General features: G+C 38.9%; 2 protein-coding genes across 5 annotated transcripts in view; both read right to left on the reverse strand.

The window, feature by feature from the left end:
* vps13b (vacuolar protein sorting 13 homolog B) overlaps window positions 1-20,825 on the reverse strand; it is a 318,686-nt gene extending 297,861 nt beyond the window's left edge. For all 3 annotated transcript variants that reach the window (XR_002874967.1, XM_023964361.1, XM_023964362.1), the window contains exons 1-3: window positions 20,700-20,825; window positions 19,928-20,082; window positions 15,839-15,982 (exon numbers count right to left, since the gene is read on the reverse strand). Coding sequence is in view for 2 of the 3 variants with exons in the window: in XM_023964361.1 (XP_023820129.1) it covers window positions 15,839-15,982; window positions 19,928-20,074 (291 nt within the window). In the remaining variant the exon portion in view is untranslated. The remainder of the gene's footprint in view (window positions 1-15,838; window positions 15,983-19,927; window positions 20,083-20,699) is intronic.
* A 2,556-nt stretch (window positions 20,826-23,381) lies between these two features.
* Window positions 23,382-26,820, reverse strand: osr2 (odd-skipped related transciption factor 2). Of its 2 annotated transcripts, none has more exons than XM_004077620.4 (4): window positions 26,544-26,820; window positions 24,324-25,009; window positions 24,103-24,202; window positions 23,382-23,876 (listed from the first exon to the last, which is right to left on the reverse strand). In XM_004077620.4, the coding sequence occupies exons 2-4, from the start codon at window positions 24,965-24,967 to the stop codon at window positions 23,694-23,696; spliced, it is 927 nt and encodes a 308-aa protein (XP_004077668.1). In that variant the 5' UTR covers window positions 24,968-25,009; window positions 26,544-26,820; the 3' UTR covers window positions 23,382-23,693. The 2 variants fall into 2 exon arrangements, with proteins under 2 accessions (XP_004077668.1, XP_011483193.1); XM_011484891.3 differs by having other exon boundaries at window positions 23,382-23,794; window positions 26,544-26,817.
* Between the last annotated feature and the right edge of the window lie 536 nt (window positions 26,821-27,356).

Below are 27,356 nucleotides of genomic sequence, written 5' to 3' on the forward strand. Positions count from 1 at the left end.
GTGCTCTGCTTGTAAATGGCAGCACGCATCGCACAGTGCATAAAGGATAGCATGCAAATGAGAGGAGAATTTCTCTGTTTTTGATGAATCCCCACCTGAAAACCTGGGTGACCGTAGACGCACCCCTTCTTTAATCAGTAGGTGATGAGAATTCATTTACACATGAAGTTCTTAATCCCTGTTCTTAAGAACTGACATTGATATTCTGTAGGGCAGAAATTATTTCTTCACATCTCATTTCTAAACATATCACAACTGCAAAAGCTATAGCTGTAAAATTTAACATCACAACAAAAGAATCCATTTTACTAAAAGGCTTTGCAGTGTTTAATTTGCATCACCAAACACAGATTAGGCCCTACAAAATCTGAAACAGCTCTACTTGCCCAGTAAAGTTTCATATCTATACCTAAAGGAATGTATAGCCTTACAAGCCAAGAGTACACCGAGTTCAACTCTGAACCACAATGAAAGAACAAGACTGCCAAATTTGGAAGTGCCACAATTAAGCGTTCAACGTCACTGTGGCAGCGAGCAATTCTCCAGAGGTGACAAATTACTTCACAGAGGGAAGCCCTGAGACGAATGAAGCCTGCTTCAGCTGCTGCAGGGTAAACTGATCCCTCCAATGCCACAGCAGGCCACAAAACAGAGGACAAGGCATGGAAAGACAGACACAGGGAGGTATACAGCTACCAGGAAAAGTGGTGCTCCTTACCATGCTGGCATGTCAACATAACCACTGACCAGAAGACCACAGGAGACACAAAACAATGCCCACATGAAAAAGCATCCCCTCAGATCCAGGACTGATAAAGCCCTCAGCAAAAAGTGAGCGCTGAGGATTGGTTTCTGAAGTCACATAGTGGAATCCTAGGAAAAACCAAAACACTATAAGCAGGAACTGTGAGAGAGAGAGAGAGACAGACAGACAGGATAGACGTCCAACCCAGAAGGTAAGTGGGCACCCGTGGCTGGGGTAGTTTGACACGTGAAGGTCACACATGACCTCTGTCTACTAACAGACATTTGATTCATTCAGGAAACAACAGACAGAGTGCTGAGACTGTCTAAAGGTCAAGCTAGCTGACCTTCTTAACACATTGGCTTAAGACTAACGCAGACGCCAACTCAAAAACTATGTTTTATATATCTATTTATATTTTACTATTTATTATTTTAATTTTCAATACATTATCATTTTAACCCTTTTACATCGGAGCTTTAGCTGTGTTTACAGGGTTTTGACTACTGTAGCTCTTCCACCGTTTGAGGCTATTAACTTAATTCCAGCAGATCCTGAAGCACAGAAATGCGGCTTTGCAACGTTAGGCATCACTTTACGTTAGCAGTGCATTGGATATTGGTGCAAAGCCGACATACAAGTTAGGGTTGGGCGATGTCCCTTAAATTGGCCGTTGACGATGTTTGCTGTCAACCATCGGGATGGACGATGATATCGTCGTGGGGGGGGGGCTATTTTTAATATTTCGGTCTTATATAATTGCTAATTGTTATTTTACTTTATTACTTTATTTTATTTCCCAACTAATGACTCATCCGCGATTATCCAGTATAAATTGAGGGAAGTGACTTTAAAAAAAAAAGTAACAAACAAAATAGAAAAGAAGTGGTCCGCTCCCGCACTTAACTAGTCAAGTGGACCGCCGGAGCGCGGACTTACAGCTTTGTGTTTGAGTGGAGGGGGGGTGCTTTGTTACATGAGCGGTATGTGGGAGATTTAAAACTGCGATCCGTTCCGCAGCTCAAGGGGAACGGGCTACCGAACTCAGAACCGGGTCTAAAAGTGTGTGTCTGAGCAGAGGATCGTGAGCACACACACAGCGCTTTGGGGCGGTGTAAGCTTCAAAAGCAGAAAGGCTGCTCAGTCCTTAGAAATCGTTCAAACAATCACTAGGATTTGTGTTTCGAGTCGTGTCCCGACTAAATAAAGGCTGATTTTATTCCCACATGTTTACATGCAGCCAAGATGCAGATTGCAGTACCACCCAAGCTAATGCTGTTAGCCCGTGTTAGCATACTGCTAATTCTGGCTTCTTTCCGGCTCCGCTTTTCAACAGAAAAAGCAATGACCACACGGATTAAAAATAAAACGATGAGCGAACAGGCGTTTCATAATAATCGTAACATTATTAAAAGCACGTTTAGAAGATTGTCTTGTATATTACCGAGCTGACATATCAATGTATAAAGCCGCTCGGCAACATTGTTTTGTATTGAATTGTTACATTCAATAAAGTTTGAGAAAAAAAATAGCCGCTCGGCGGAACTGATATCCGCTTCCGGTTTTTCAAACCCTACTGCGCATGTGCGAATGATTTATTCCGACCGAAAGTGTGAGCCATGTGAATGTTTTTTATATTCTGAAAACATTTTTCTGGAACCATGTACACGGTTGGATTCTAATCCGACCATTGATCCGGTCAAGATATTTTCACATGTAACCGCGGCTTATGGTGTGGACTCGCAGCGTGGCGGGGGCGTGGCATCACGATGGTATCTCTCCATCGGGATGTCACTCACCCATCACGATGAACGATGGCATCGTCCATCGGCACAACCGTAATACAAGTCTGCTTTTCTCTACATCAAAGTCAGCTGATTCACTTTGTTTGTGTGATCGATCGAGGAGTCAAAGAGTGCGTGTTATTTAGGTGTTGTTGGCGACATCTCCGGTGTTAAAGGGTTAACTGCTGTTTTGAGTTTTAATGTAAAGCGCCGTGTTTGACTACGGTAAAGTTAAAGTGCCATATAAAGTGATTTATTGATTATAAATTAAGAAATGTTTAAGCTCATGTCACCTGGATGAGATTCTTGATGAACGTTAAGGTAAAAGAATGTCATTTCAAGTAAAAGACATTTGTTCAACATTCTCTTATTGCCTTTATTCAAAGCTGGTTTTCCTCCCCTAAAATCCTTTTAACTGACAGGAAAATCTAATATAACATTGTGCGTGCGTAATTCTTGATTTGTGCGTAAATTAGTATTTGTGTATGCATATTCTTGCTTTGTGCATTTGTAAATTAGGATTTCTGCATAAATTTGGATTTGTGCGTGATTTGTTACTCACATAATACGTTTTGTGTATAAGTTAGAAAAATATAAAATGAAAAAAATACAAAATGCAATTTACGTATGCACAAATTAAGATTACAACAGTTTGAAACTACTTACACACACACACATCTTTAAAAAACACGCACGAATCCCTTGTTACGCACACACGAAGCCAAAGTTACGCACGGATCTCCCGTGAGACTAATTTCACGTCTCACAAATTCGTCCGTAAGTGCTGCGTTTAAATACCAGTGGAATGCTCGGTCATTAGAATTTTCCTATCAGCCTTCCCTTCTAAACGTATCCAGACAATGACTTAATCAATACATGAAGACAGTAGATGTTAGTGTACATAGAAGCTACTTACTTCGGGGCGCTGACCACCGAGATGGGCCGCCATTCTTCCCGTGACTCTCTCAGTCTGACTGCCTTTGATTTTCCCGGAAGAAAAAAAAACAGTGCCCCCTACTGGTCGTTCCTGTTACGCATTTTATATCAATTCGGTGTCTCCGAGAATAATATACTTTTAATATATATATTAGCGTTTAAAAGTGAACGTCATATTCTCAGATAATAATTTTTATTTTCCTTTAAAGTTTTTTTAAGCCCTGCTACACCCACTGAAGGAAATACGTTTAGAAGGGAAGGCTGATAGGAAAATTCTAATGACCGAGCATTCCACTGGTATTTAAACGCAGCACTTACGGACGAATTTGTGAGACGTGAAAACAGTCTCACGGTAGATCCGTGCGTAACTATGGCTTCGTGTGTGCGTAACAAGGGATTCGTGCGTGTTTTTTAAAGATGTGTGTGTGTGTGTAAGTAGTTTCAAACTGTCGTAATCTTAATTTGTGCATACGTAAATTGCATTTTGTATTTTTTTCATTTTATATTTTTTTTAACTTATACACAAAACGTATTATGTGAGTAACAAATCACGCACAAATCCAAATTTATGCACAAATCCTAATTTACAAACGCACAAAGCAAGAATAAGCATACACAAATCCTTATTTACGCACAAATCAAGAATTACGCACGCACAAATCCGACTGAGTCTAATTTCTCTCCATACGCTGCCGAGGCCGACTCTAGGATGACGTCATGAAATGGGCAACACCCACAAGGAGTGAAAGGCAGCGCCTCAAAGATGGAGCTGTCTTACTTGAACTGCCAAAAAAACTATTTCATTTAAAAAATTATCATTCTTTAGTGTAAAGATAATATTTTATCATAATGTATATATGAAAATAGTCTACTCTGAAAGCCTTAAGAAAAGCCTGAAATAGGCCATTAAGATCCAAACATTTTAAAACTGGTCAGTGTTTCAGCAGATTAATGGGAGCATGCAGAGCATTGCTGGATAAACATCGCCTTTGTTATTGTTGTTTTTTCTTCTGCAGGTTGCTGGCAAACTCCTGCTGACATGAAAGCTGCAGGCCTGCAGATTTGAGGCCAGCCAGGCAAAAGCGAACGCCTACTGAGTGAGAAAATAAATGACAGAAACCCAATACCTCCTTATCTCAAACAGACCCCCCCCTCCTCAAAATTACTCTCCAGTACAACAGAAGGAGAGACAGAGATACGTACCCTCTGACAAGTAAAAGTCCTGTTTTGCCCTCTTTCTCATTGGTACATGTGTTCCACAGTTCTTATTTTGCCAATAACAAACCAGTAAGCAATTTGTTACAGAACTGATGATTGTGTTTCTGACTTGAGTGGTTTATGGATGGAGACAGTGACACATCGAAGTGTCTCACTATTTCACACATATTTTCAGCCTGGAACAGCTCCAGCACTGTCAAGCATTACTAAGCCATCGTTTTGCACTTAAGCTGCTTGAACCAGTGATGACAACCCCACTGGAATTTTAGCTGGAAATAAAAAAAAAAAAAGAAAGCTCATCAAAGTTGGGTCAGATTACGTTCTCCTTCTCTCGAAGCTCTTGGCTTCACACAGATCCATCAGCTCAGCTAAAATATTAGCTGCTAATGGCTTTTTAATGAAACCGAAACAAATGCAGAAAGCTATTTGTGTTTGATCAAAGATGGGTGTGTATGTGTGTTCTTGGAAGACGTTTCTTAAAGAGAAGTATCTACACAACGCTGGTCAGGTGGCACGAAGTGGCATCATACTTCACCTTCTGCCTCACACCCAAAACAGACAGGAATAAGACATTTATATCTGTCCACTAATGACTTTTCTATTTTCTTCTTTCATTTGAAAAATAAAAACAGTACACTTCAACACTACAGCTGGGTTTGTTGATTTTGAACAGACACCTACACATTTTGTCAAAGATGTTTGCTACAGGCAAATACTTGTAAAAGACATATCTGCATTCTCACAGGCCATCTAAATATAAAGACCCATACTCTACAAATCACTGTGGAACAGCTGGAATCCATGGCTGACTGGAGGGATTATAGGCTGAAATCAGCCATGAGCAAAATAACATTGTGTGACATTCTGAGTAATTGTCTCAATGAAAACAGCTTATTGCAAAAATGTGGTGGCTTCTTTTCACCTTCCTCTTCTTTTTCAGAAACCAAATCCTTAACTGGAAGGAAAATTTCCAAGTGCAGTCAATGCAATGCACAAACTAAATATCCAAGTCCCCAAGGTTAAACAACATGCAGAAAGATGTATACACTAAAATTACTATCATAACTCAGCCAGGAAGTCATTGGAAAGCAGGAGAAGCTCCACTTTAGGGAAGTCACAATTTTTGAGAGTTCTCAGATACAAAGACCTAAAAAAAAGAAAGGAGTTTAGGCTTTCTTCATCAGTTTCTACATTTTAACTGCCAGAGAAATAAATGCTAAATAAATAATGCTGAACCTTATTAAACATTTACAAATTACAGCTAATGTAGAAGCCCTATCAAGAACTTTAACCTTTAAAAATGGGCATCTTGGGACATACAAATATACATAAACTGTGGCTCCTAATGAAATCTGCAACTGTAAAAAAATTAAAAGCGTTTGAAACCACATGTCGTGGTATTAATTAAGTAATTTTCTGAGGATTAATGTTAGTTTATTGATCGACAGATGGATAAAAAGAGACAGAAGTATAAAGGGAAGGAGGTAGGAGGAGAGATAAGTATTTGGAAACAAAATCAACCCAAATTAAGCTCAATTAAAACAACTTCTAGGCTAATAAATGTAACTGTTAAATTTAGTGCTCGGTGCCACATTTCTAAATCAATTCACATTCAACTCAAATTATACAATTTGGATTAAGCTTGAACACAGTTAATTATATTATTTTGTTGACCTGTTCAGGATGTAACCCGCCTTCACCCAACAGTAGCCAGGTTGGCAGCCTATGACCACAAAAGAGAGTCAGTGGGTTCTGAAGAGGGATGGATGGATTTCATTCTGTCTAATTTCCCATTCTAAAACCAATTTTGTTTGGTTATAAAAAATTTGAGTTGTAAATTGTGATAATAGAATAATAATATAATATCAGCTTTTTACATATCAAAACTTTTTCAGGACATTGTTTTAAAAGAGAATTAATTCAAAGATTGATAATCTGATTGTGTGTTTTTCAGCAAATGCTGATTAAATCTTTTGAAGTTATTAAAGTGTACAAAGACTTATTTTTTCTTTTGTAGAGCGTAGGACACGCCTGCATGTCAATACTGTGGGGTTTTTAATTGTTGCCTACACATTGCAGCTATTAGCACAGGAGGATCACAGTGCCAGCATAAGCAACATGCCTCACATGCTCAGCCTTGACTCGTGGTTAGCTGATGGAGACATTTGAAGGACCATTGCCTCTCAGATCTAAATCAGGAACAATCTAACACTCCTTCTCCTGCCCACTCCTCCCATAACTTTTTCCCTAATTCTCACGTTTGCAGAGTGGTTCATTTATACTGAAGGTTTCGTTTTCTTTTTTCCACGAGCGATCCTGGTCTTAACAATGTTCAAAGAGGAAATAACAAATGAGAACATGGTGAAAAGCCTCATCAGGTCAGCTGAGGGGAAGCTGCAGTACTTTGGCTTTAAAATTATTCAAACTTAACAAAATAGTTGTAAATCAATTTACTACAAGTACAATTCCTTAAGATACATTCTTTTTTGTTCCGGGCAAAACTGTCAGAACTTAACATTACTTACAAGTATCAAAAGTAACTAAACTAAGAAATCTGTTTACTTTGGAATGATAATTGATAACTGCAAAAAAAAAAATTGAAAAATAAGAATAACTTGTGGCATCATTTTCTGCTTGTAGACCTTCTCTGCTCATGTTCTGATCCATCTTTAAAGTGTTCCCAGTGGTGTGTTAATTATAATTAAGCCGTTTTTAGGCTTAATAAAAAATGGTGTGTTGTTTTTCTTTGACATAGTTTCTCCGGAGCGTCAGTAGTTTATTAGAAATTTGCCTCCGAGTTGTGGGTGGGCCTTTTAGCGTGGAGCAACTCCACGCCCCCGTACCCTCGCCGTTGCTGAGAGCTCGGAGCAGGGAGCTTGTGGGTCGCCCAGCATATTTTCTACATCACAAATGTTGTTCAAACTGAATTTTTTTCTCTACTCCTGATTCACAACGATTTGAATAAAGAAATACTCAGAAGTATAAATTTAGGATTAATGTTCTTTTTATATGTCCTCCATCATGAGAAAAATACCACATGGAAATGTTAAGAAAAAACAGAATTTAGTGGGTCTTTAGAACAACCACAGAAATCTTGGTGTTCAATTTTATTTTCTTCTAATATGTTTTCCATCGTAAGAAAAATGCCACAAGAACAGGTTAAAAACACCAGAAACACAATTTTAAGTAGATATTTCCCTTGAGTAAACATATTAAACCAATAAAGTTTTTACTTTTTAACAGTTGAAGCAACTAGAACTGGCATACAGACATGCTGATCACTCTGGGGTTTGTTTTGACATAAAATGCATCATAACTACCTACTTCTAATTATGCATTTAACTGTACAAATGTTATTTTACAATCTTTAAAAAATATATTCTAATATTTGGTTTATAAATCTAATAATCAATTTAACATTTGATTTTTCTCTTTGATTTGAGAAAAGGATACGAGCTTGTATTAGTGGAGTACCTTAAATTTACCAGGACATCCTTCAAATTTGAGATGGAACCAATCAAGCCAGTGCTAACAAGCACACAATGAGATCAAATAACTCACAAAGACAGTATTACAGTGATTGACACTATAACCCATGCTGCTTGCCTCAGAGAAATTGGGTTTTCTGTTTAAAAGCAACATGGAGCAGTCAGTCAAATCTTTCACTAACTGAACTCAACCACAGCTTCTTTTATGAATTGTCTGTGTTTAAAGCTCATGACAGAAAACACTAATGAGAAACACAATCTTTCTTTTGCAAAACAAAGTATTTTAATGAAAGAACTTTTTTTCCTCAACAACAAGGCAATCTAATCGCAACACATGATATCGAGCACCTAGCAAGCAATAAAAAGGCTGGAGAAATCCGGATGGCCTGAGAGCAGGGATTAAACTGGAACAGCCGCATCCTGCTCCGAGTGTATTGATCACCACTTGACTTGTTGAATGCAGGAAGCCACTGGGATAAATTTTTCCTCAAGCCTCTTTCCTGTGCCTGAGGACTGTCTGAGGAGGTAAAGTAACCTCATCCTACTAGACACTCAGACCTCAAAGACAAAGCTAGGCGTTGTTCAGCCTTGGCTGGTTCACAAAAAAATAGTGGTTAAGTACAAGAATCTTCCATGAATGGCCCATCTGCACTTGGCCTTCTCCAGACGCTTTTAATGAAACTGGAAAGCCAAGCAATTAGGTGGAATGGGCCACCATGCTTTAAGACACATGGATGTAGACAAACGACAAAATGTTCATTTGTTCAAGCCATTTTTCTTAAGGGATTGCCAAGCAAATTTGTTAATCCATATTGTCATTTGAGTAATTTGCATTGCATAACAACCCCTACAAAATTGTTCTAGTCATCTTATAAACGGAATGATAAATGTGTACCTACTATTAACACTAACTGCAAAACAATTATCTCTCCCCACAGTCAGTTTCATTTTATCTGTGGTGCAGTCATTTAAGAAGAAGGAACATATTCTTTCAGTTTTAAACTTGTACTTGCATTTGATCGTTTAAATATATAAATGCTTAAAAAAAAAACTTTGTGTTCAATCTTTTGGTCAGTTGTGAGAATAAATTCTTCCAAGGCTTTAATACTTAATAGTTTAAATGTAGCTCAATCTGTTGTAATTCATCATCTAACTTTTCAAATCATGAATCACTTGTTCCTACAAGTAAACGCAACATAAACTCAAGTTTACTACATAAATTATGACGTTTAAAACTCCCAACTGTTTTTTTTTTTTTTATAACAATCAGTATCCTATTTCTGGACCAGTTAATAGAAACTTCTTATTTTACCCTTTAACACAAGAGCTTAAGCTCCAGTGCTGAGATTCTTTAAACTACTATAACTCTTCAGTAATTTATACAATTAACAAAATTCCAACAGATTCTGAAGCGGAGAAAAGCAGATTTGCGATGAAATGCAACCTTTTACAATACTGAAGTGTTTACACAATCAACATACATCAGCTGATATGCAAAACTTTACTAACGTAAACTGTTGCATATTAGCGCAAAGCTGCTTTACTTTTCGTTAAACTCCATTAGAATTACGTTCATTGCGTAAACAGTCAAAAAGTTAGAGTAGTTCAAAGAACGTGCATTATTTGTTGTCACCGATGACAGCTCTGCTGTTACGGAGTTGAGCACTGACCTTTTTTGGTGTAGGTGTCGTGCACCATAAAACTTCTGTTGTTGCATATTTTACATTTACGTCAATATTATAATTATAACTGAGAATGGAACATGGAAACCTGATAATTATTGATTATACCAGCATTTTAATATCCAAACAAAAACTAACCTCAATTCCATTTAACCCTTATGTAGAACCTTTTAGGACATCCTGTTTATGCCAAAATGACCAATAAACCCTATTAACCAAAACTGGTTAAAGACTGGCATGAACTCACAGCAGGATGTGAACGAGCTGGTGACCAGCATGAGGAGGACATATCACACTGTTGTAGATTTGAATGGTTCTTCAATACATAATGGATAAGATTTATCTGCGCTTTTCCAGACGCTCAAAGCGCTTACAGTGTGTCCATTATTCATTCACTCCTCACTCATACTTGGTGACGGTAAGCTACGGTTGTAGCCACAGCCGCCCTGGGGCAGACTGACAGAGGCGTGGCTGCCATATCGCGCCTACGGCCCCTCTGACCATCACCGGGATCATTCATACACATGCACACGCCAGTGGAGCAACACTGGAGGCAAGTAGGGTGAAGTGTCTTGCCCAAGGACACAACGACAGCTGGCTGGAGGGAGCGGGGATTGAACCGCCGACCCTTCGATCATTGGACAACCCGCTCAACCGCCTGAGCCACTGCCACTGCATTACTTAGGTTCCCTTTTTCGATTCAAATTAAAGTTAAATAAACACCAATAGTTAACAGGCAGTAGTATTTAAAATGTTATTCTTATGGGATTGACCAAATACAAATTTCTTTACTTTTTGTGATGCATTCAGATGAAACAGAGACAGGCAGACAGAGACTCCAGCACTGCTTTTAAATGCTTTCGAAGCTAGAACATAGTCAGAACTACATGTTTTTGCCTAGTTGGATGCAGAACTATCAGTATAACAACTGAAAGTTGTTTCCAAGCCTTTAGAATGGGGGTTTCCCAATTCACATGAATTACCCATCATTTAAAAGTAATGAGGTTTGGTGGTGTAAAGCCCTAAATATAGCTTGGAAAGAATCTGACAGAAGAAAGTATCATATGCCAAACCAACAAGACTCAAAAGGCACCTCCCCAAATCATCTTGAGGCAATGCATCAGTCTGAACCTCCACATCAGTGGCACATGCACTCAGTGACTATAAAACTTCCCAGATCAAGCAGCGAGCTGAGCCAAAACCAGAAAGGCGCTCCTCATTAAACCTAAGCCCTTATCATTGCCTCATAAAAAAGTGTTTAAAAGTGTTATGATCTACTGTAACTGCAGTCTAGCCTTCCCTCTTCGCCTTCGCTGGTCACACCTAATTTTAAATATCTGGGAAATTGATCAAGTTATAGAAATGGATAAAAAAATGTCTATCATCTAAAAAAAATTACATAAAAGTTTGCAGTTACACCTTTCAGTAACATTACAAAGCACCGCACTCTGCTGTTACACTTAAAATACAAAGAATAGTTTATAGAGTGGATACATTTGCAAGCATAATGAACGTTGAATAAAAATTAAAATACAGTATGCTACCAACACAACAAGGGAAAAAACGATGCTCGTGATGGTAATTTGTGTCAACTAAAATAGCATTTTACCATATTATTTAAGACCCATTCATACATTGATGGAAACACTGCACTAGGAACAACTTCATTTTCAGTGTTTTGCACGAGGACGCTTTGAAAACGAGAAACCCAACCTTCAATCAACTGTAATGAGGTCAAGAGTAGAGGGGTGATAGGACTCAGCAGTCGACACTCATCTCATCACCTCTGCTTCTCTGGACCTCTATTTAGGCCGTGCCTGCTCCAGCATTCACCACCAGTTCATTTGGCTTCTCTAGTGCAGTACTTTGCCTCGTACTCTTGTTAATCTTAAAGTTCATGAAGTTTTGTCTAACCTACATCAAGTTTTCTGTGTACTCATGGCTACCTCCTTGTCTTTAGGATCTACTACCATATGTGCAAACCTAGGTCCAACACATCACAGCCACAGTCTGGTCCTACTCAAGGACAACTTACAGCCACGCACATCTCCACGCCATGCTGTCGTTACCACACCAACAGGACAAGCAGCTCCGGCTCACTCCATCCATAGACTAAACACCAACACTTCCTCCATCTCCTTCCTCCTCTCCTTGGTCTTGCTCTCTCTCCCATCACCTCAAGACACGTTAGCAAATTCATCTTCCCAGTTTGCTACAGTTCAACAGCCACAGAACTCCATTCCTGTTCACTAGTTTTCACCTGGACAATAAAACTAACTATCTTCCATTCTGGTGTCCATGATCTTTCCAGGTTGCTAGCTACTGGGTCTGTTACGTTTCATTCCACTAACATGACAGAAATGTTACAGTTTTTAAAATTCCTTGTTCAGGTCACATCTACTTCCTTTATGCTTCTGATTTGCAGCCCCACTCTCTGGTACCTCACTTTGAAATTGGTGAATCAGTTCTTTGGATTTGAAAGTTCAAAATTCAATTCTGATTAGTGATTTTTAGTGATTTTTTTTCTATCCATTCGTTTTTCTTATTCCATTCTAAACCCATTTAATTTGGTTATCTAAAACACTTCTCATGTGACATAAAATGAATAATGGTAAAACTTTAATGATTAAAATTCTGATTTCTTGCATTTAAAACTCACTGAAACATGATTTGTCTTTAAGACCACTTCATCCATTTTCTAAACCCGCTTCATTACCGGTCAGAGTTAAAAGGTTGCTGGAGTCTCCCCAACTATGGATGGGTGGGGTTCACCCTGACAGTTTTTCAGTCCATCACAAGGCTCAATTATATTTTTAAACCCAGACCTGGTATTCAACGTGTCAATAATATACAATGTCTTCTTGACTGGATGATGAATCCGGTTTGAACATCAGTGAAATACTTTTTTTTACTGAGTGGATACTAAATCTTTACACTATAATTGTCTTAGTATTTTAATAAGGTTTGCAATGTACATCCTGCGAGTATAACTGTCAACAGCATTTAATGGAAAGAAAGGTGGAAATATTTTTATGCCAGATTTTAGCAAAGATGTCTATGTGTTTTAGAAAACTCACATGGGTGTATTATTTGTACCTTCAAAAGTTACCTCTTTTGCACTCCATCAACACTACTTCATATAAAATATCCATGATATGTTAAATCTCTGCATGGCTTCACAGATCCTTATCTAATCTGAGTAATCCAAGCGGCTTGATGAAAACTTTGCTTCAATATGTTGTTGAATTTGTTAAGATATTTGCTGATAAGTTAAAAAAAAGTTTATAACTAAGCAGAAGCTTTTTTTAGTATGTCTCGTGGTACACTGGGTTTTACATAAAGCTTTTAACTTTATGAAATAGGAAGCTGTGCTATAATAGTTAAATCTGTACATCATTTTTCAACAAAAATATATCCTAATTATTTAAATTGAACAGTAACCGATTTTAAATGAGAAATGATTTGTTTAAGATAACTAGAAAAAACATCTTACTTTGAGAGCAAAATAGTATAAATGTTTGCAAATGGGCCCCAGTTTGTAAAAATAAAATTATAAAGTGGAAAACATCTTTTCCTCAACATACGTGTTCCAGTGCAATCCTTATTAGAGCTTATTTTAAGCAATTACACTGTCAGTAGGAGTTGTAATCTCCAACTGCTGCTAAATGCCCAAATTTCCACATTAGCTGGAAACTATAATTGTAAACTGCTCTTGGTGCTTTGCAGATGGGCTCTATTGGGCAATCTGAATATCCTCAATAGTACCCAGTTCCTCTCAAGGGGAAACGTGAACGTCGAAAGGTCCAAATAATTCCGGTCAAATTACAGAGCCCTTAATGAACTTCAATAGATGTGCGGATGTTTTTACAGGCCAGCACTCAGCCTTTAACTGTAATTATGAAAACAAACCATATTAATGATATCATTTATCATTTCCACACTTTGGCTGTGTGAGGCAAGCCACAAAGTTTCTGTCTTTTCTAGAAACACTAGAAACTTAAAATGAAGGATTTTCTTCGCTTGTTCTAAGTATCTTTTGGGGCATCGAGCCAAACATATGAAGGCTCCAAGGAGAACTATTATTGCCAATTTGTTACATAAACCTATGAGAAATTAGGCACCTTCCTGCATTTTGTTAAAATCTGATAATTTCAGCAAAGCCTGTCATGCATTGTAACATATTATGTAGTCTCAAGAGAAGTACGAAGAAGGTAGACATTCATCAATAACTTTTGTTGTTATTAACAGAAATAGTTGTAATATAGTCTTCCATAAAAGAGAGGATAAGTATAGTGCATTCATTTGAATTCCACATGCTAAAAGGACTTCTCTTGTGAGTTTGGCTTTACACCAAATGATGTCTCTTGGGTGCATATATCACTGAATAATTTGTCCAAATGTCATTTGCAATTCCCCAAAAATCTTTTCTAAACTGAAAGCCCCTCAGAAAACATCTGTAACAAATGGTTGTTTTGAGACTACATCAGAGCTGGTATTGGTACATGACCCTAAGCTGTGTATGAAGCATAAAAAATGAGTTTAAATTTCCACTGAACAAGAAACCTGATCGCATGAGCAGTAGCCACCTGCATGATATTTACCATTAGTTCTGGGGAGCTCAAGCTCATGTGTTACAAATCTTTTTGCTGCAGTCTATATAATTAGCTATAATTGCCTTCCCCTGAAATGTGTTTCTTCTGGGCCATCTGGCCTCGAAACTTCAACCTTTCTTTATAAAGGGCCAGTAGTGAGCTACACTTTCAATTTTTTTTTCACTGCGTGGGTGGTAAAAATAAAGTAAGAATATAACTACCAAAAAGAAAGAAGGTCCCAGAAACATGTCAAAGAAAAAGTAAACATTTGTAAGTAAAATTAATACAAAAAAATTTAAATAGGCTGACATTTCTCATCCAGTTTTTCACCTCCCTTTGCAGTTACCCAATTCTGACTTTCTTATATTAATCAAAGTTTGATAAAGGATTAGCTGTTGGCTAATGAAAGAAAATTTTAAATTCATATTCTAAATGTGAAAATAGTCAACAAACCTGATAGATAGAAAAGTATCTAATTCTCTTTAATTGTAGTAATTTAACTTTATAATTTCTAAAAATACATGGTGATTTAAAAAAGATTTTCCAACTAAGCCCTACAACCTTCCATTCTTGGATCCAAAGCAAACCTGGGTAATACCAAATATTGCAGTTCCTCAAATAACCAGTGGAGGCTGGCTTCAAAGCAGAACAATGTCCCATTGACTCCCATGTTAACAATTCATGCTTTAGCCCAACGATGTACAGACCATTATACCAATCTTTTTCCATGTTTATTCTTTATTTTTTATTCTTGACACTGTGGAAGTGTTTTTTTTCTTCCTAAATCCATATTTTTGGATTGTTTTACAGCATTCCTGCATGTTTTCTTTGTCTAGAATTATAACATTGTTAATAATTTATTATTATTTGGGACAGGGACATACTCATTGTATGGAGTTTGAGTTATGTTAGATGAAAGAAGCCACTAACTCAAACGGTTAAAGCAAAAAAACAGTTGAAATAAGACAGTCCTTAAAGTCAAATTTCAGATCATTTTAAATGTACTGATACATTTACTTTCTTTGCCAAGAGAATAACCTTCAGGTATGTTATGCCTGGTAAATCTAACTTCTATTGTATTACTATGTATCTATATTTTTTGTATAACATAACACATTTTAGCAAAAGTTTGAAGGGTAGGGCTTTTCTTTCCTCATAAACTGAAAACAGAAGTTTATCTTTCAGACTCACAGCACTGAAGTGTTTAAAAAACATGTTAACCATCTTACAAAGATGTTCATAGATGTACACAAGCAAATTATGGGAGCAAAAGTGTCATTTTGTTGGATTCAATGTCAATAACTACAATAAAGTCCAAGTGTTAGGTGTCCATTGCATTGGATATACATTCGGTTCGGCCTCATCAATTAAAAGTAATGCATCAAGAACGAACCTGGGCTCCATCTCTCAGCTTCAGGATGCACTCCATGGTGTTGATGGTTATTACGACAGACTCTGACCCCAGTTTGGTCCAAGGTACATGGATTCGCAGCTCATGGATATGGCCACTCATGAATGTAAAGGGTAGCTTCAATTCCTATGCAGAAACAAAAAGTTAAAAGATAAGTCAAAGAATTATAAACATTTTAAACATCACAGGTGGATGTGAGCTTAACATAAAAAACAGAAATGAGGGTGTTATTGAAATATCTGTAATCTAGTAATCTATGTCACATAGTATCCCCAAAACACCACAAAAAAAATCTACTGTTTAGTAACCATAAAAGGAAAGCAAATGCTGGTGTAAAGACCAAATCCAATTCCAGACTTCTTCACAATAACCAGGTTTGCACTCCTCCACAGTCTCACAGGTGCATCATCTTTAATGGATTCTACTTCTGTTTTTGTTGGTTTTTTTAAACTTGAGTGTTGTGTCTCACCTGAAAATATGATCTTAGAGGAAGGCGCTTTCTCTGGCAAACATTTACCCAAAAAAAACAGGATGTCCAAACCCTCTGTAGTTACAGAGAGCTGGTTTCATGCTAAGAAACCAAATCACTTGATCAATCTCAGACACTTGGAGCAGTTTGTACACAAGAGGTGAGGCAAAATAAACTGTAAACGGCTTTCATCTAAATTAATTTATAAAAACAAGTTAAAGCTGAGACAAATTCTCATTTTAGGCTAGGAACTGTAAGAAAAGTACCACAAGCTGCAAGACATGTCATGAGTGCTAAGATTTTTTTATAACTGTTATTTATTTATAACTGGTATAACTGTTCATCTAAAACAAGTCCAGTTAAAAGCAACTGCCTAAGCGTTCAAAACTACTTTTGAGCTCTTTTTTTATACATATACATTGAGTTTTGAGTTTAGGGAAATAGTTATGGTTATAGGAAACAGTTTGTGGTATTTTAAAGAAATATTGGTCATGCAGAGTTGCTTCTTGCTAATTGATGTCTTGACAACTAAGCCTGCCTCTGACTTCCTTTATTTCTGTTTTTCCATATCTTCGGAATCTGACATTTCAGATAAGTCAGCTGTGGACAGTTCATCTTCTTCTTACTTTTCTCCATGTCTGCCTCTTCATTCACCTTCCTTTTTTCATCTCTATCTTGGAGAGCAGCCGTCATGATGATAGTTTGTTGTTAGTATTGTGATTACTTGTTGCTGACTTACTATCATCTTGTGTTTAAAGACTGGAGCGCAGAGCCTTTCTCTGTGTCATTGACCAAACAGAATCCACAGATCCTTGACTTTCATGAGATCAACTGATGGGTCAGGTTGTCATTTCAAGTGTCAGCTGAGCTTCAAATGAAATAGTTGTTCTATTGGTGGCTCATTCACTATAATAGAGTTTTGTCTGCCAGAATATATTCTACTAAAAATGTGTATCTAGTTAGTTTTTTATTGTGTCAGATTGATTCATAATAGAAATTACAACTGTTGCTGTATGCAGAACAAAATTTGCTGTTTTTTTTTTTAATTGGCCCAAAAAAGTAGAAAAACTGCCTTAAGAGCACTAAAGCAATTTGAAGTGCTGTACTGCAGCCATAATGCAGGAATGATGTCTAAAATTAGGCAGAATCTATGCAGGAATCGATTAGCAGACCTTGTTTTTTCTTTTAGAAGCACTTTTTTTATACTGATCGAGTATTTAGCTAAACTTAATAACATTTTTTTGAACTGTTTAAGACAAACATCTACTGTGATACTCTTCGCTTTTAACAGGTAAACTGTTAAACATTCGGAGGTTTAAGCATCAAATTTTTGTGGATGCTATGACGGCAGAACAACCATCTCATGCCCTCTTAGATTTAATCCCATTCATTTTCAGATAGAGCACAGCCTCAAGCAACAAAGTGAACCTTGAAGAAAAAGAAAAACTCACAAAATTGAGCATCTAACCAATCACAGTTCTAACAGCAAAATGTAAAAATGAAGTGTTCAACTAAACTTTCAAAAAGTCTAAAAGGTTTGCCAACAGCGCTGAATCTCCTGTAGCATCACCTTGAAGATGCAGAGTCAAAGATGCTTTGACAGACAACTCATACTTCGCTGTAAACCACATTTGCACCTGCTAAAAGTGCACATTTTGTAGGTTCTGACACTTAGTTAACAAAGCCCTAGAATAAGGCTCACTAACCACAACTGTGCTGAAGTGTGGCGGCACCGCGTCTACTCCATCCAATCAAGAGGATGTTGGAAGCACTTATCAGGGCTTACTGTTCAGCTACTTCATGAAATGATCAACATTAACGAACAGGTCCAGACACGATCATATTAAATCTGCACACAGTGTACTTTCCACTGAGAACATTAAACAAAAGAATAGCATAACGTCATTATGCCTTTGAACCTCTTTATTTTTATCGAGAAAGATCTGTGTTCAATTTGACAAAAGCTGGTAAGTTCCTTTAAGTGACCCACACAAGGCCGTTTGGACGTCCCACTAGTGGTTCCAGAGACTCAACAAATAGCTGCGTTTATTAGAACATGAGAGGATGAACACAGGAATGTGGGATCCATGAGAATACATTCAGGTAGAAATAGGAATTGGAATAGGAACTGAATGCAGGGGCCTCAAAAGTAGCCACCAGTGAAGGAGTCACCGGCTACTTTTTGATGACGAACAAAAGTTTCATTTACTATCTCGCAGCAAATTATCCCTGGATAATGTAGTAATAATAAAGTCATGTTCACTTTTAGAAATTTTCTGTCCTTGTTTACTTCTTGGAAGCAGTCATTTTGGTTTTGGTAAACGGCAAAGGGCCATTGCTAGGTCGATTGGTCGAAACATAAGCGAGGCTGCAATCGTCCTTGACATCAGCCGTTGGCATCACAGAGAAAGGTCATTGTTGTGCCGCCTTTAGGCGATAGCGCTTTCTTCTTTCTAGTTGTTATTGATGCGGTTATTGGTGCAGAAATCTGAGTAAGGTTCTTAGATTTGGTTACATTTCTGTTTATATATCTCTGCACTGTCTTTTTGGTGTAACTGTGAATTTTTTAAAAAGATTGTTATTGATTGAACATAATTCTAATTATTTTGTTGAATAAGTCAGACGGGCTCTCTTGCCTATTTTTTTTTTGTAGTCGCGGCTAAGAGTAAACTTTTATTCACCACTCCCTCTGCCTGTGAGTTCTAGGAAATGCTTTGTTATGCGGTTTTGTTTACATGTTCTTCTAGGATGTTAAAGCAGCTGATCAGTCAAAAGGCCAGACCACGTCAGAACTTTTATTGCCATTCTGATAAGCAGTCAGAGGGAAAATGTTTGGGGGAAATCATACTTGTCGACAGCGATATGGTAGAAGTGAAGTAGTAAACCCCCATTCTCTACCGCTTTAAATAAGTATCTGAAATACTGCTCCAGATGCCTGGAAAACGCACATTAAGGCCCTAACTTTCAATATTTTCCTGGGGGAGGGTCCCAGGAAAATACTCCAACAAATATTGTAACAAATATAATCTCTGAGTAATAGCTGTTCATTTTTCTGAAGAATTCTATGGGATTGTGGCCTCCTTTATTTTAATTTTACTTTATTCAGAACATGACATACTGTAAAGAACAATATACTGTACATCAGTTTTTCTATGGACTGCCAGGGGGGTTACGAAAATAAAAAACAACAACAAAATCAAAAGTAACATTAAGCTGTAAAGCTGAAGCAGATGATGGGTTTAAATTCCTGTTCTGTTGGTGCTGAGAGACATAGTGTTAACATAATGTTTAATTTGAGCAATTCATTCAAAGAAATTTAGAGTTTTTTTGCAAAATATAGTTTTACGAATATAATATTTTGTTAATAAAATCCGGACATTTACCAGATAGAATTGTTTGTTCAATTTTGGCTTCTTGGAGCCAGCAAGTACTTCCTGTTTGGAACAGCAGGGGGGAGAGGTCACTTATACACAGTCAATGGTGACTGTAAAAACAGGTATAATCCTCCTTTCATCTGTTTAGCAGTAAAAACAACTAAAGTTACCATCATAATGTTCATTCTTCGTGTACACAAAACGCCATTATCATTAATCATGCAGTACCTGTTCCAGTACATCCAGCTTCAGGTCCAATTTGCTGAGAACCACGTCGCCCCCCCATAGAGACAGCTGCAGGTCAGAAGGCTTCAGGTTCTTGATGTACTTGTTCACATAGCTCATCAGGAGCGGGGTGACGTATGACTCCAACATCTTCTCACCTGTCAACAACCCAATGTCAAGCTCTATCCATTGGGTGACTCTCACCAATTGTATGCATTTTCTAGACAAAGGTTATTATAGTAGCACGGAAAGGTTAGCTGCAGCAAAGCCGTCCTCCTCAGAAAGAAACTGGAATCAATGGTTTACACCTGTCCTGTGCCGTTGCTGCTGTTCTGCCCGAATAAAGTGGCAGCTTAAAAGTGCTTTTTTCACTTTAAATTTTAACAGCATGTCATGTAGCGAAATTTCATTTAAACCAGTGCCTGAAACATTAGAATAAGTTTAAAAACAACAAACTGACAAGACCAGAGTATGTTTATTTCTGCTCTCTGGCTAGCAGCAGTTTACTTACTTGACTCCTTAACAGTTTGTTAACCAAAATGGCTTTATTCTCAGTGAATGTTACCAAAGCTAAGACACAAATGACGTTTAATAGAAATTTATTTCGCAGTATAATGACAAATTTGAACTAAAATTGTACTCTTACGTAGTGTTGTTATCTAAAAGTCTAGCTGCTAGCAGAAATGTGACGCTAGGCTAGAGGCTAACCTACATCCGAAAGGAGTCTTCCTAAAACTCCATCCGAAGAAGACAAAAATACGTAAGTCCTCCTTACTCTAGTCCCCGACCACAATCCGTGGATCTGTCTTGATTTTGGTTGTTTAACAAACCATTTTAATCCCGCTATCAAACGTCAGCCACATCCTTCATCTGTTGTAGCCGAAACGTCATAGGCAGAAACCTTTACGGCTTCCGTAGGACTGGTGTTGCGTTTCAGGGCCGTTGGAAATTTGTATTTCGAACATTGATCATCGTGTTGGCTAGGAAATTAAAGCAAAGTTAAGTAATGTTAGTGAATATGTTGGGTGTCGCTTAGCAGGTGATTTAATGTCAATATTTTTAGTATGTTATGAATGATCTTTGATGTACCTATGGCGAACGGAGGGATACATTTTTGATTTTTTAAATTTTTACTTTTTCTTTTACATTTTTTTTTTACATTTTTAAAAGGCTATTGAAAATAATACTCACTGAAATGTTTGGGGTGTTACTTAGAGTAAAGAAAATAAATCTAAATAAAGCCCAAGTATAGTTGACCCCACATCGCAACACTGACAACAAAGCAACATAAATATTAATAACATTAAAAATATTTCCAGGTAAGAAGAATGTACTCCAACCATCATGTTTTTTTTTCCTTTCTTTTTTTCTATTATTATTATTATTATTATTATTATTATTATTATTATTATTATTATTATTATTATTATTATTATTATTATTATTAATTATTATTATTATTATTATTATTATTATTATTAGCACACACCCTTCTGGCATTCTGGGAAAAGAAGCTTTTGTCACAAACATATTGTGTTTTCGTTTTCATTTTAATTTACTTTTTATAACACCCTTTTTTTTTAAATAGCCCAATCTTCTTTCATCTCAATGGCCTTCATTCAGTCAGCGCCACCGACGACAGTTGCGTTCCAGGTTCGGGACACATGCGCCTTAGTCGGCTGCATGCCAGCCGCGCTCCCGTGCGACAGAGCGCGAGCTCTGAGAACCCGCACCGAGTCAGTTCTGAGGTCAGTTCCGGCCCAGGTTGTCCTCTAGAACGCACAGATGGTGACAAAAGGCAGAAAAGGAGCTGGACAGGCCGTCCGCGTCACGCTCCTTCCCTTCACCAACACCGGCAGTTGTTCCAACAGGTGCGCAATGAAAATTCCACCTCAGTGTTAAAGCAATGCTTAATAACACAACAACACAACATAATAATAATAATAATAATAATAATAATAATAATAATAATAATAATAATAATAACAATAGTAGTAATCGTAGTAGTAGTAGTAGTAGTAGTAGTAGTAGTATAGTCGTGGCATTTTATTTGGACTCATTTTGGGTGAATAATTGAGCACTGGAAGTTAATGTGAAATTGTGATATTTGACTAAATCTGTTTTATTTAACTATATTTGAAGAAATTCAACATTATTGTAGTTTTTGCCTCCTGCTTTATACGTTTTGCTCCTGCTTTTTTGAAATTACCCTTTTCTCTTTGGCTTTAGTACAACTGCTTTTAAAGATTATTTCCGCGTTATGATTGTTTTTATTATTATTGTTTTACTGAGACTTTTATATGACACATTTTAGCTGTCTTTATCAATCAACAAAGAAACAAAAACTGAAGAAGATGAGACAACTCGAAATAGTTCATTTCCTCCTCTGATAAAAATTGTTGGACATTTTCTTTGCTTCTCTGTTAGTTTATGGCCTCACAGGAGCTTTTAGCGCTGTTTTAATTGTTCTGCTATTATTTCAACCATTTGGGCCAGACTGGATTTGTGAGCATCAGAAACAAATAGCAGTTATTTGACCCGTCATGGTGAAGATTTAGTAAAAGAGCCCGCAAATGCTGATCCTTCTGCTGCGTTTAAAGGCCATGAAACACTGGAGCAGAGCTGCATGGACACCGAGGCAGCCTTTCGTTCTCCTGTTCGACTGATAACATTATAAAATATAAAATATATTTTTAAGAAGAAAAAAAGAAAAGAAAAGTTCTACATGGAATTCTAAGTTCATTCTGTTTGCTGTGGTCCAGCTGAAACCCAGTTTATGGGAACAAGCCTATCTCCGCGTTTTCATTGGAATTCATTGTAAAGCCAAAAATTAAACTCTAGAAAATAAATTTAAATTACTGTTACGTTTAAAAAATTAGAAAAGTATCTGGTAAAGTTTTTAAAAATCAATCAAAACAGGAAGGTGCAATAACTGATAGCTTGTCCGTGATTTTTTCGAAAAGCTCAGTATCTAACTGGCGGTGATAAAGCTTATTTGTTCAGGTTGTCTGTTAAAGAGCGTTTTCTGCAATATTGGGTTCGCAGTAAAGTCATGATCTTTACGATTTTACCAATGCACCTATTTAATTATTTATCTGGATTCACCCTGCTGGTTGCGCGTGCAGCTTCCAAATGACTTCACAAATTTCCAAAAAGGAAAAAAAAAAACAAATAACAGAAAGAATTCCAGAGGTTTTTTGCTTTTTTTAACATGACCATCATGTCCTATAAGCTCTCCCTCGTCTGGATGTCCCGCGGTGTTACCTGCAGCTCCCTTTACGCACGCACGCAGGACACCTGCTGACCTGGCAGCCTATCGGCTCTCCTGCGCCGCTGGCGCTGCGTTTGCGCACAGACGTAATGGTGAACACTCGAACTAGTTTGCAGCTGTTCTGCTGTCCCGAACGCTTCTTCCTCTTGCAGAGGGGGAATGAAATGAAAACAGAAGGACTGCGAATACTGTGATGATATTTATTTCTAAATACAATTTGACATACTTTTACTTTATGTTTGTTTTGACACTTTTATCATTTCAATGACAGGGGAAAAAATAATACAAAAACAACAACGTTCTGTACATGATATAGTTATTTACAAGCGGGGAGGAAGCTGGATCAGGACGCGGCTCCGCTTGCGTTCCACATGAGGTGCAACCAAATCCCCCGCTTAAATGTGCCGGTAAACGTGTCCTGATTTGCAGTCTCTAAAAGCACAAAAGTCGCTGCTTTGTCCATCCATTAGTCCGTTTTTATTTTTTAGTTTGTCCAGGCTAGTAGTCCTGGTGTGGGCTGTGCGTCAAACTGTGCCGTCGCAAGTCACAGTTGCGCCGAAACACCTTTCCGCAGCGGCCACAGCTGTAGGGCTTGATGTCTGTATGGGTGAGAAGGTGAGTTTTCAGGTTACTTCTTTGATTAAAGGTTCTTCCGCATGTGGGGCATTTGTGTGGAGATTCCTGTTTAGATTTAAAGCAAGCAAAGGATTATTCCCTTCAATTGTATAGAATATCTAACAGATGTATCTTTCATTCATCTCAAAATCCCCTGATTTGCACATTGTATTACTTCACAACCCACTTTCTGCTTCAAACCGACGATAAACAGAATTTCTTTTCATTATTATCCCCATCCACGCAGCTGATAATTCAGAACATTGAACGGATGCAGATTTAATGAGCTCACCTGCATGTGTAACGTTCTGTGGACGGCTAGTGTTCGAGACTGACAGAATCCTTTCCCACATTCTTGACATTTGAAAGGTTTTTCCTTGGAGTGGATATATCTGTTGACAATAAATGACAATCAGTATCCGCCCACGCTGCCATGATGGTACAACAATGATTTCATTTGAGCTCTGGCCCCTGCACTGAGGCAGGAATGCGCGGGGCCGGAGCGTGACTCACCGGTGGTCTCTGAGATGGTCTTGCCTCCTGAATGCCTTGTGGCAAATATCACAGGTGTAGGGCCTCTCGTCTGTGTGGGTCCTCTCGTGGATGAGCAGGTTGTAGGATTTGGTGAAATGTCTGCCGCAAAACTTGCAAATAAATTCCTTTTTTGTCTTGGACGGGAGCCTGCCCCGCGTGGGTTTTCTGTCCGGGGACAGCTTGCTCAACTCGGATATGGTTCCTCCAAGTCCCGATGCCAACTTTGCCAGGTCTGAAGCCTTCGGCGGGTCCTCCTGAGTCGCAGCCAGAGCCAGGTTGGCAAAGTCAAATCTAGGCCTGTCCTTGTGCAGCGACGGGACTCCGTGCGTCACGCCGGCTTGTTTTGGGTGAAAGAGCTGCGCGGCTGTGAAGGGTAAAGCCGGGAAAGGAATCCTGGGGTCAACCAGGCCTTGTGCGGCTGCCGTGATTGTGGATCTCAGTCCTTGCATGTGCGGATAGCCCAGAGTCCAGTGGTTCATGTGCATGGTTTGCACCGCGCTGAGGCCGTACAGTCCCTGCAGCTGGTCAGCGGGGAAAGTGTTGACGGCCTGCAGGAAGGAGTAGTTTGTGAGCTGAAGAGCAGGGTGCAGGGGGATCGGAGCGTGCAGGGCCTTGCTCCCCATGTCGGCTCAGTCCTCTGCAGAAGAAACACTGGAAGCCCTGAGCTATGAGAGGAAAAGACAGAAAAAATAAGGTTGTGTGTTAAAGTCAAGTTCAAACTGGGCTGTTATGAGCAAAAACAAGGCCTTCATGTACAGATCACTCTAACAGTTTAATGTCACAAGTAATTTTCATCTGCTTACAAGACTTTCACAAAAACTACAAATATCTCCCCCTGAACCACAAATTTAAAACCAAATCTTCTGTTATGAACAGCAGGAACACTGTTGACCAGGATATAATTTGATTTGTTATTACAAAACAGAATATTTTCAGAAAGGAAGTGGGGGTGCAGCCTCAGAACAATGCTACCAAAATAAATCACTCATCGAAACCATCGGCTAATTATGTGGAGTGGCTGTAATAACATTTCACATGGCGCTGGCTGACACCGCAGTGTCCTTTCAGATCACACCGGCTGATGGGCTGTGAAACGCGCGCAGTCATTACAGGAGGCGCTTCGGAGGAAATGTTTCACGACGCAAACAGTTGTTCTGCTAAACGAGACATTTGCTGGTTCAACTCCTGCGGCGATAAAGCAGGAGCCACACACTCCATGAAAAGAGGACTCCTAACCACAAGACTCAGGTGTGTTTGTGGCTCGTTTTATTCACCACTCGAGTTCTTTTAGAGTCGATTTCTTCCACATGAAGAAGTTTATTTATTTTTATACACGATGGACTTCATCTAAGAATTTGAACCTCTGGGGATTTATAGGCCAGCCTTTCAATTAAACTATATTTGGCTGCAATAAAAGGGAAAACTATCTGTCCCTATTTGAGATAAACAGACCTGGACTGTTGAATTCTGGATCCGTGGTTTTACGCATGGCAGGCTATGGAAAAGCCCAGAGCTCCAGCTGGTGAAAGTGGGTCTGGCGGTCACCCAGCAGAACCACGGCGGTCCCACTCCATCAGGGCATGGAGTCACGGAAATCTTCTAGCAGATCATTTTTGTTTTAAATCTGAAACAATCTTCCAGTTTGTGTCACTGGGATTTTGAAGAGGAGAATTTGAAAAGGCGCCTTAACTGTTGTAACCGGGTCGTTGGTTCTGCTGGACAGAACTTTGAAGTAGTGGGGCGCATGCTGCTCCAGCGCAGCGGGCCGGCGGGAGCTTTTCCTGCACAGGTGCAGCAGGAATGGCCGCGAAAGCACTTGCTCTTTGGTCATCTGCAGCGCTGCGCTCAGCCGCTTCTCTGCTCACCTTTGGACCTCATTTACACTTTGACAGCACCGACCACATTTGATTATTAGTGGTATCATTATTTAGAAAGATACGGAATGTATCTTTACTGACTTCTTGTTTGTTTTATTTGGCTGCAGAGTAAAATTAATGAGGAAATCGTGAGTGAGCTCTAACCATTCAACCTTGCACATTTTGTGATTTTCCCGTCACAAAGGACTGGCCCACACAGTTTGGCTCGGATTCGTGTGGTCAGCAGCGTTTAGATTTTCTCAGCAATAAAATAGTGATCTGAGAGAGGCTGGTTCCCTTCCCTCTGCAGGACTGACATGTACTCTGCCAAACAGGATCTTACCCCAATAAAAAGCCGCCAAAGGTCCTGCGGTGTGTCAGTAATCCACAGAAACTACACAGGCGACGAGCTCCAATAAAGCGCTAAAACCTTTCCAGGATCCAAGTCCATGAAACTTTCATGTCGCCATGCGGCCAGCTCTGAAGCCTCGGACTTTTGCAGAGGAGTGACAAGTTGTGAAACGCTGCAGAGAGACACGGAGAGGTCTGCGGGACAGACAGCAGCGGCGTGGGAGTTCCGTCCGGAGCTGGGGCTGGAAGTGTGCGGTTCTTCACTTTTTAGGGCTTCGGGAGTCTTGAGCGCACAGCCCGCCCTCCGACACGCCTCCGACCCCCTCCTCTGTCATTAACTCCAATGTTCCCCTCTGTTTATTTGTGTTTGGATAGCAACTGAGGCTCCAGACCATAGTAGAGAAGCGTGTTCAGCTAACTGCCTGACACCTATAGTCCTCCATGCAGACGAGCTTAATGCTCCAGCTTCTCCTGAGACATGCTTCAGAGCAGGGGGGGGGGGGGAACCCTGGGGAACGTTTTCCCTCCAGCTTCACACTCTGGAAGACGAGCAGATCCCCAGCGCTCTGGTGCCAAATGGAGAGGACTTCCATGATTCCCATAAAATCAATTTATTAAGAGAAAAAAAATCAGGTGATCCAAAAAAATTTAAATGGCTGTGATGTAAAAAAAATAAAATGGATTAATCACAGTTTGATTAAAAAGGCTTTGAACCGTTCTGTTTCCATTTGCTCATCAGCGTCAGGCCACACGGAAACACGTGAGAGAAAAAAACAGATTTGAAATTGTTCCACTGAAAAGCTTT

The sequence above is a fragment of the Oryzias latipes genome, chromosome 16 (genome assembly GCF_002234675.1).
Source record: "Oryzias latipes chromosome 16, ASM223467v1".
In the NCBI taxonomy this organism is placed as follows: domain Eukaryota; kingdom Metazoa; phylum Chordata; class Actinopteri; order Beloniformes; family Adrianichthyidae; genus Oryzias; species Oryzias latipes.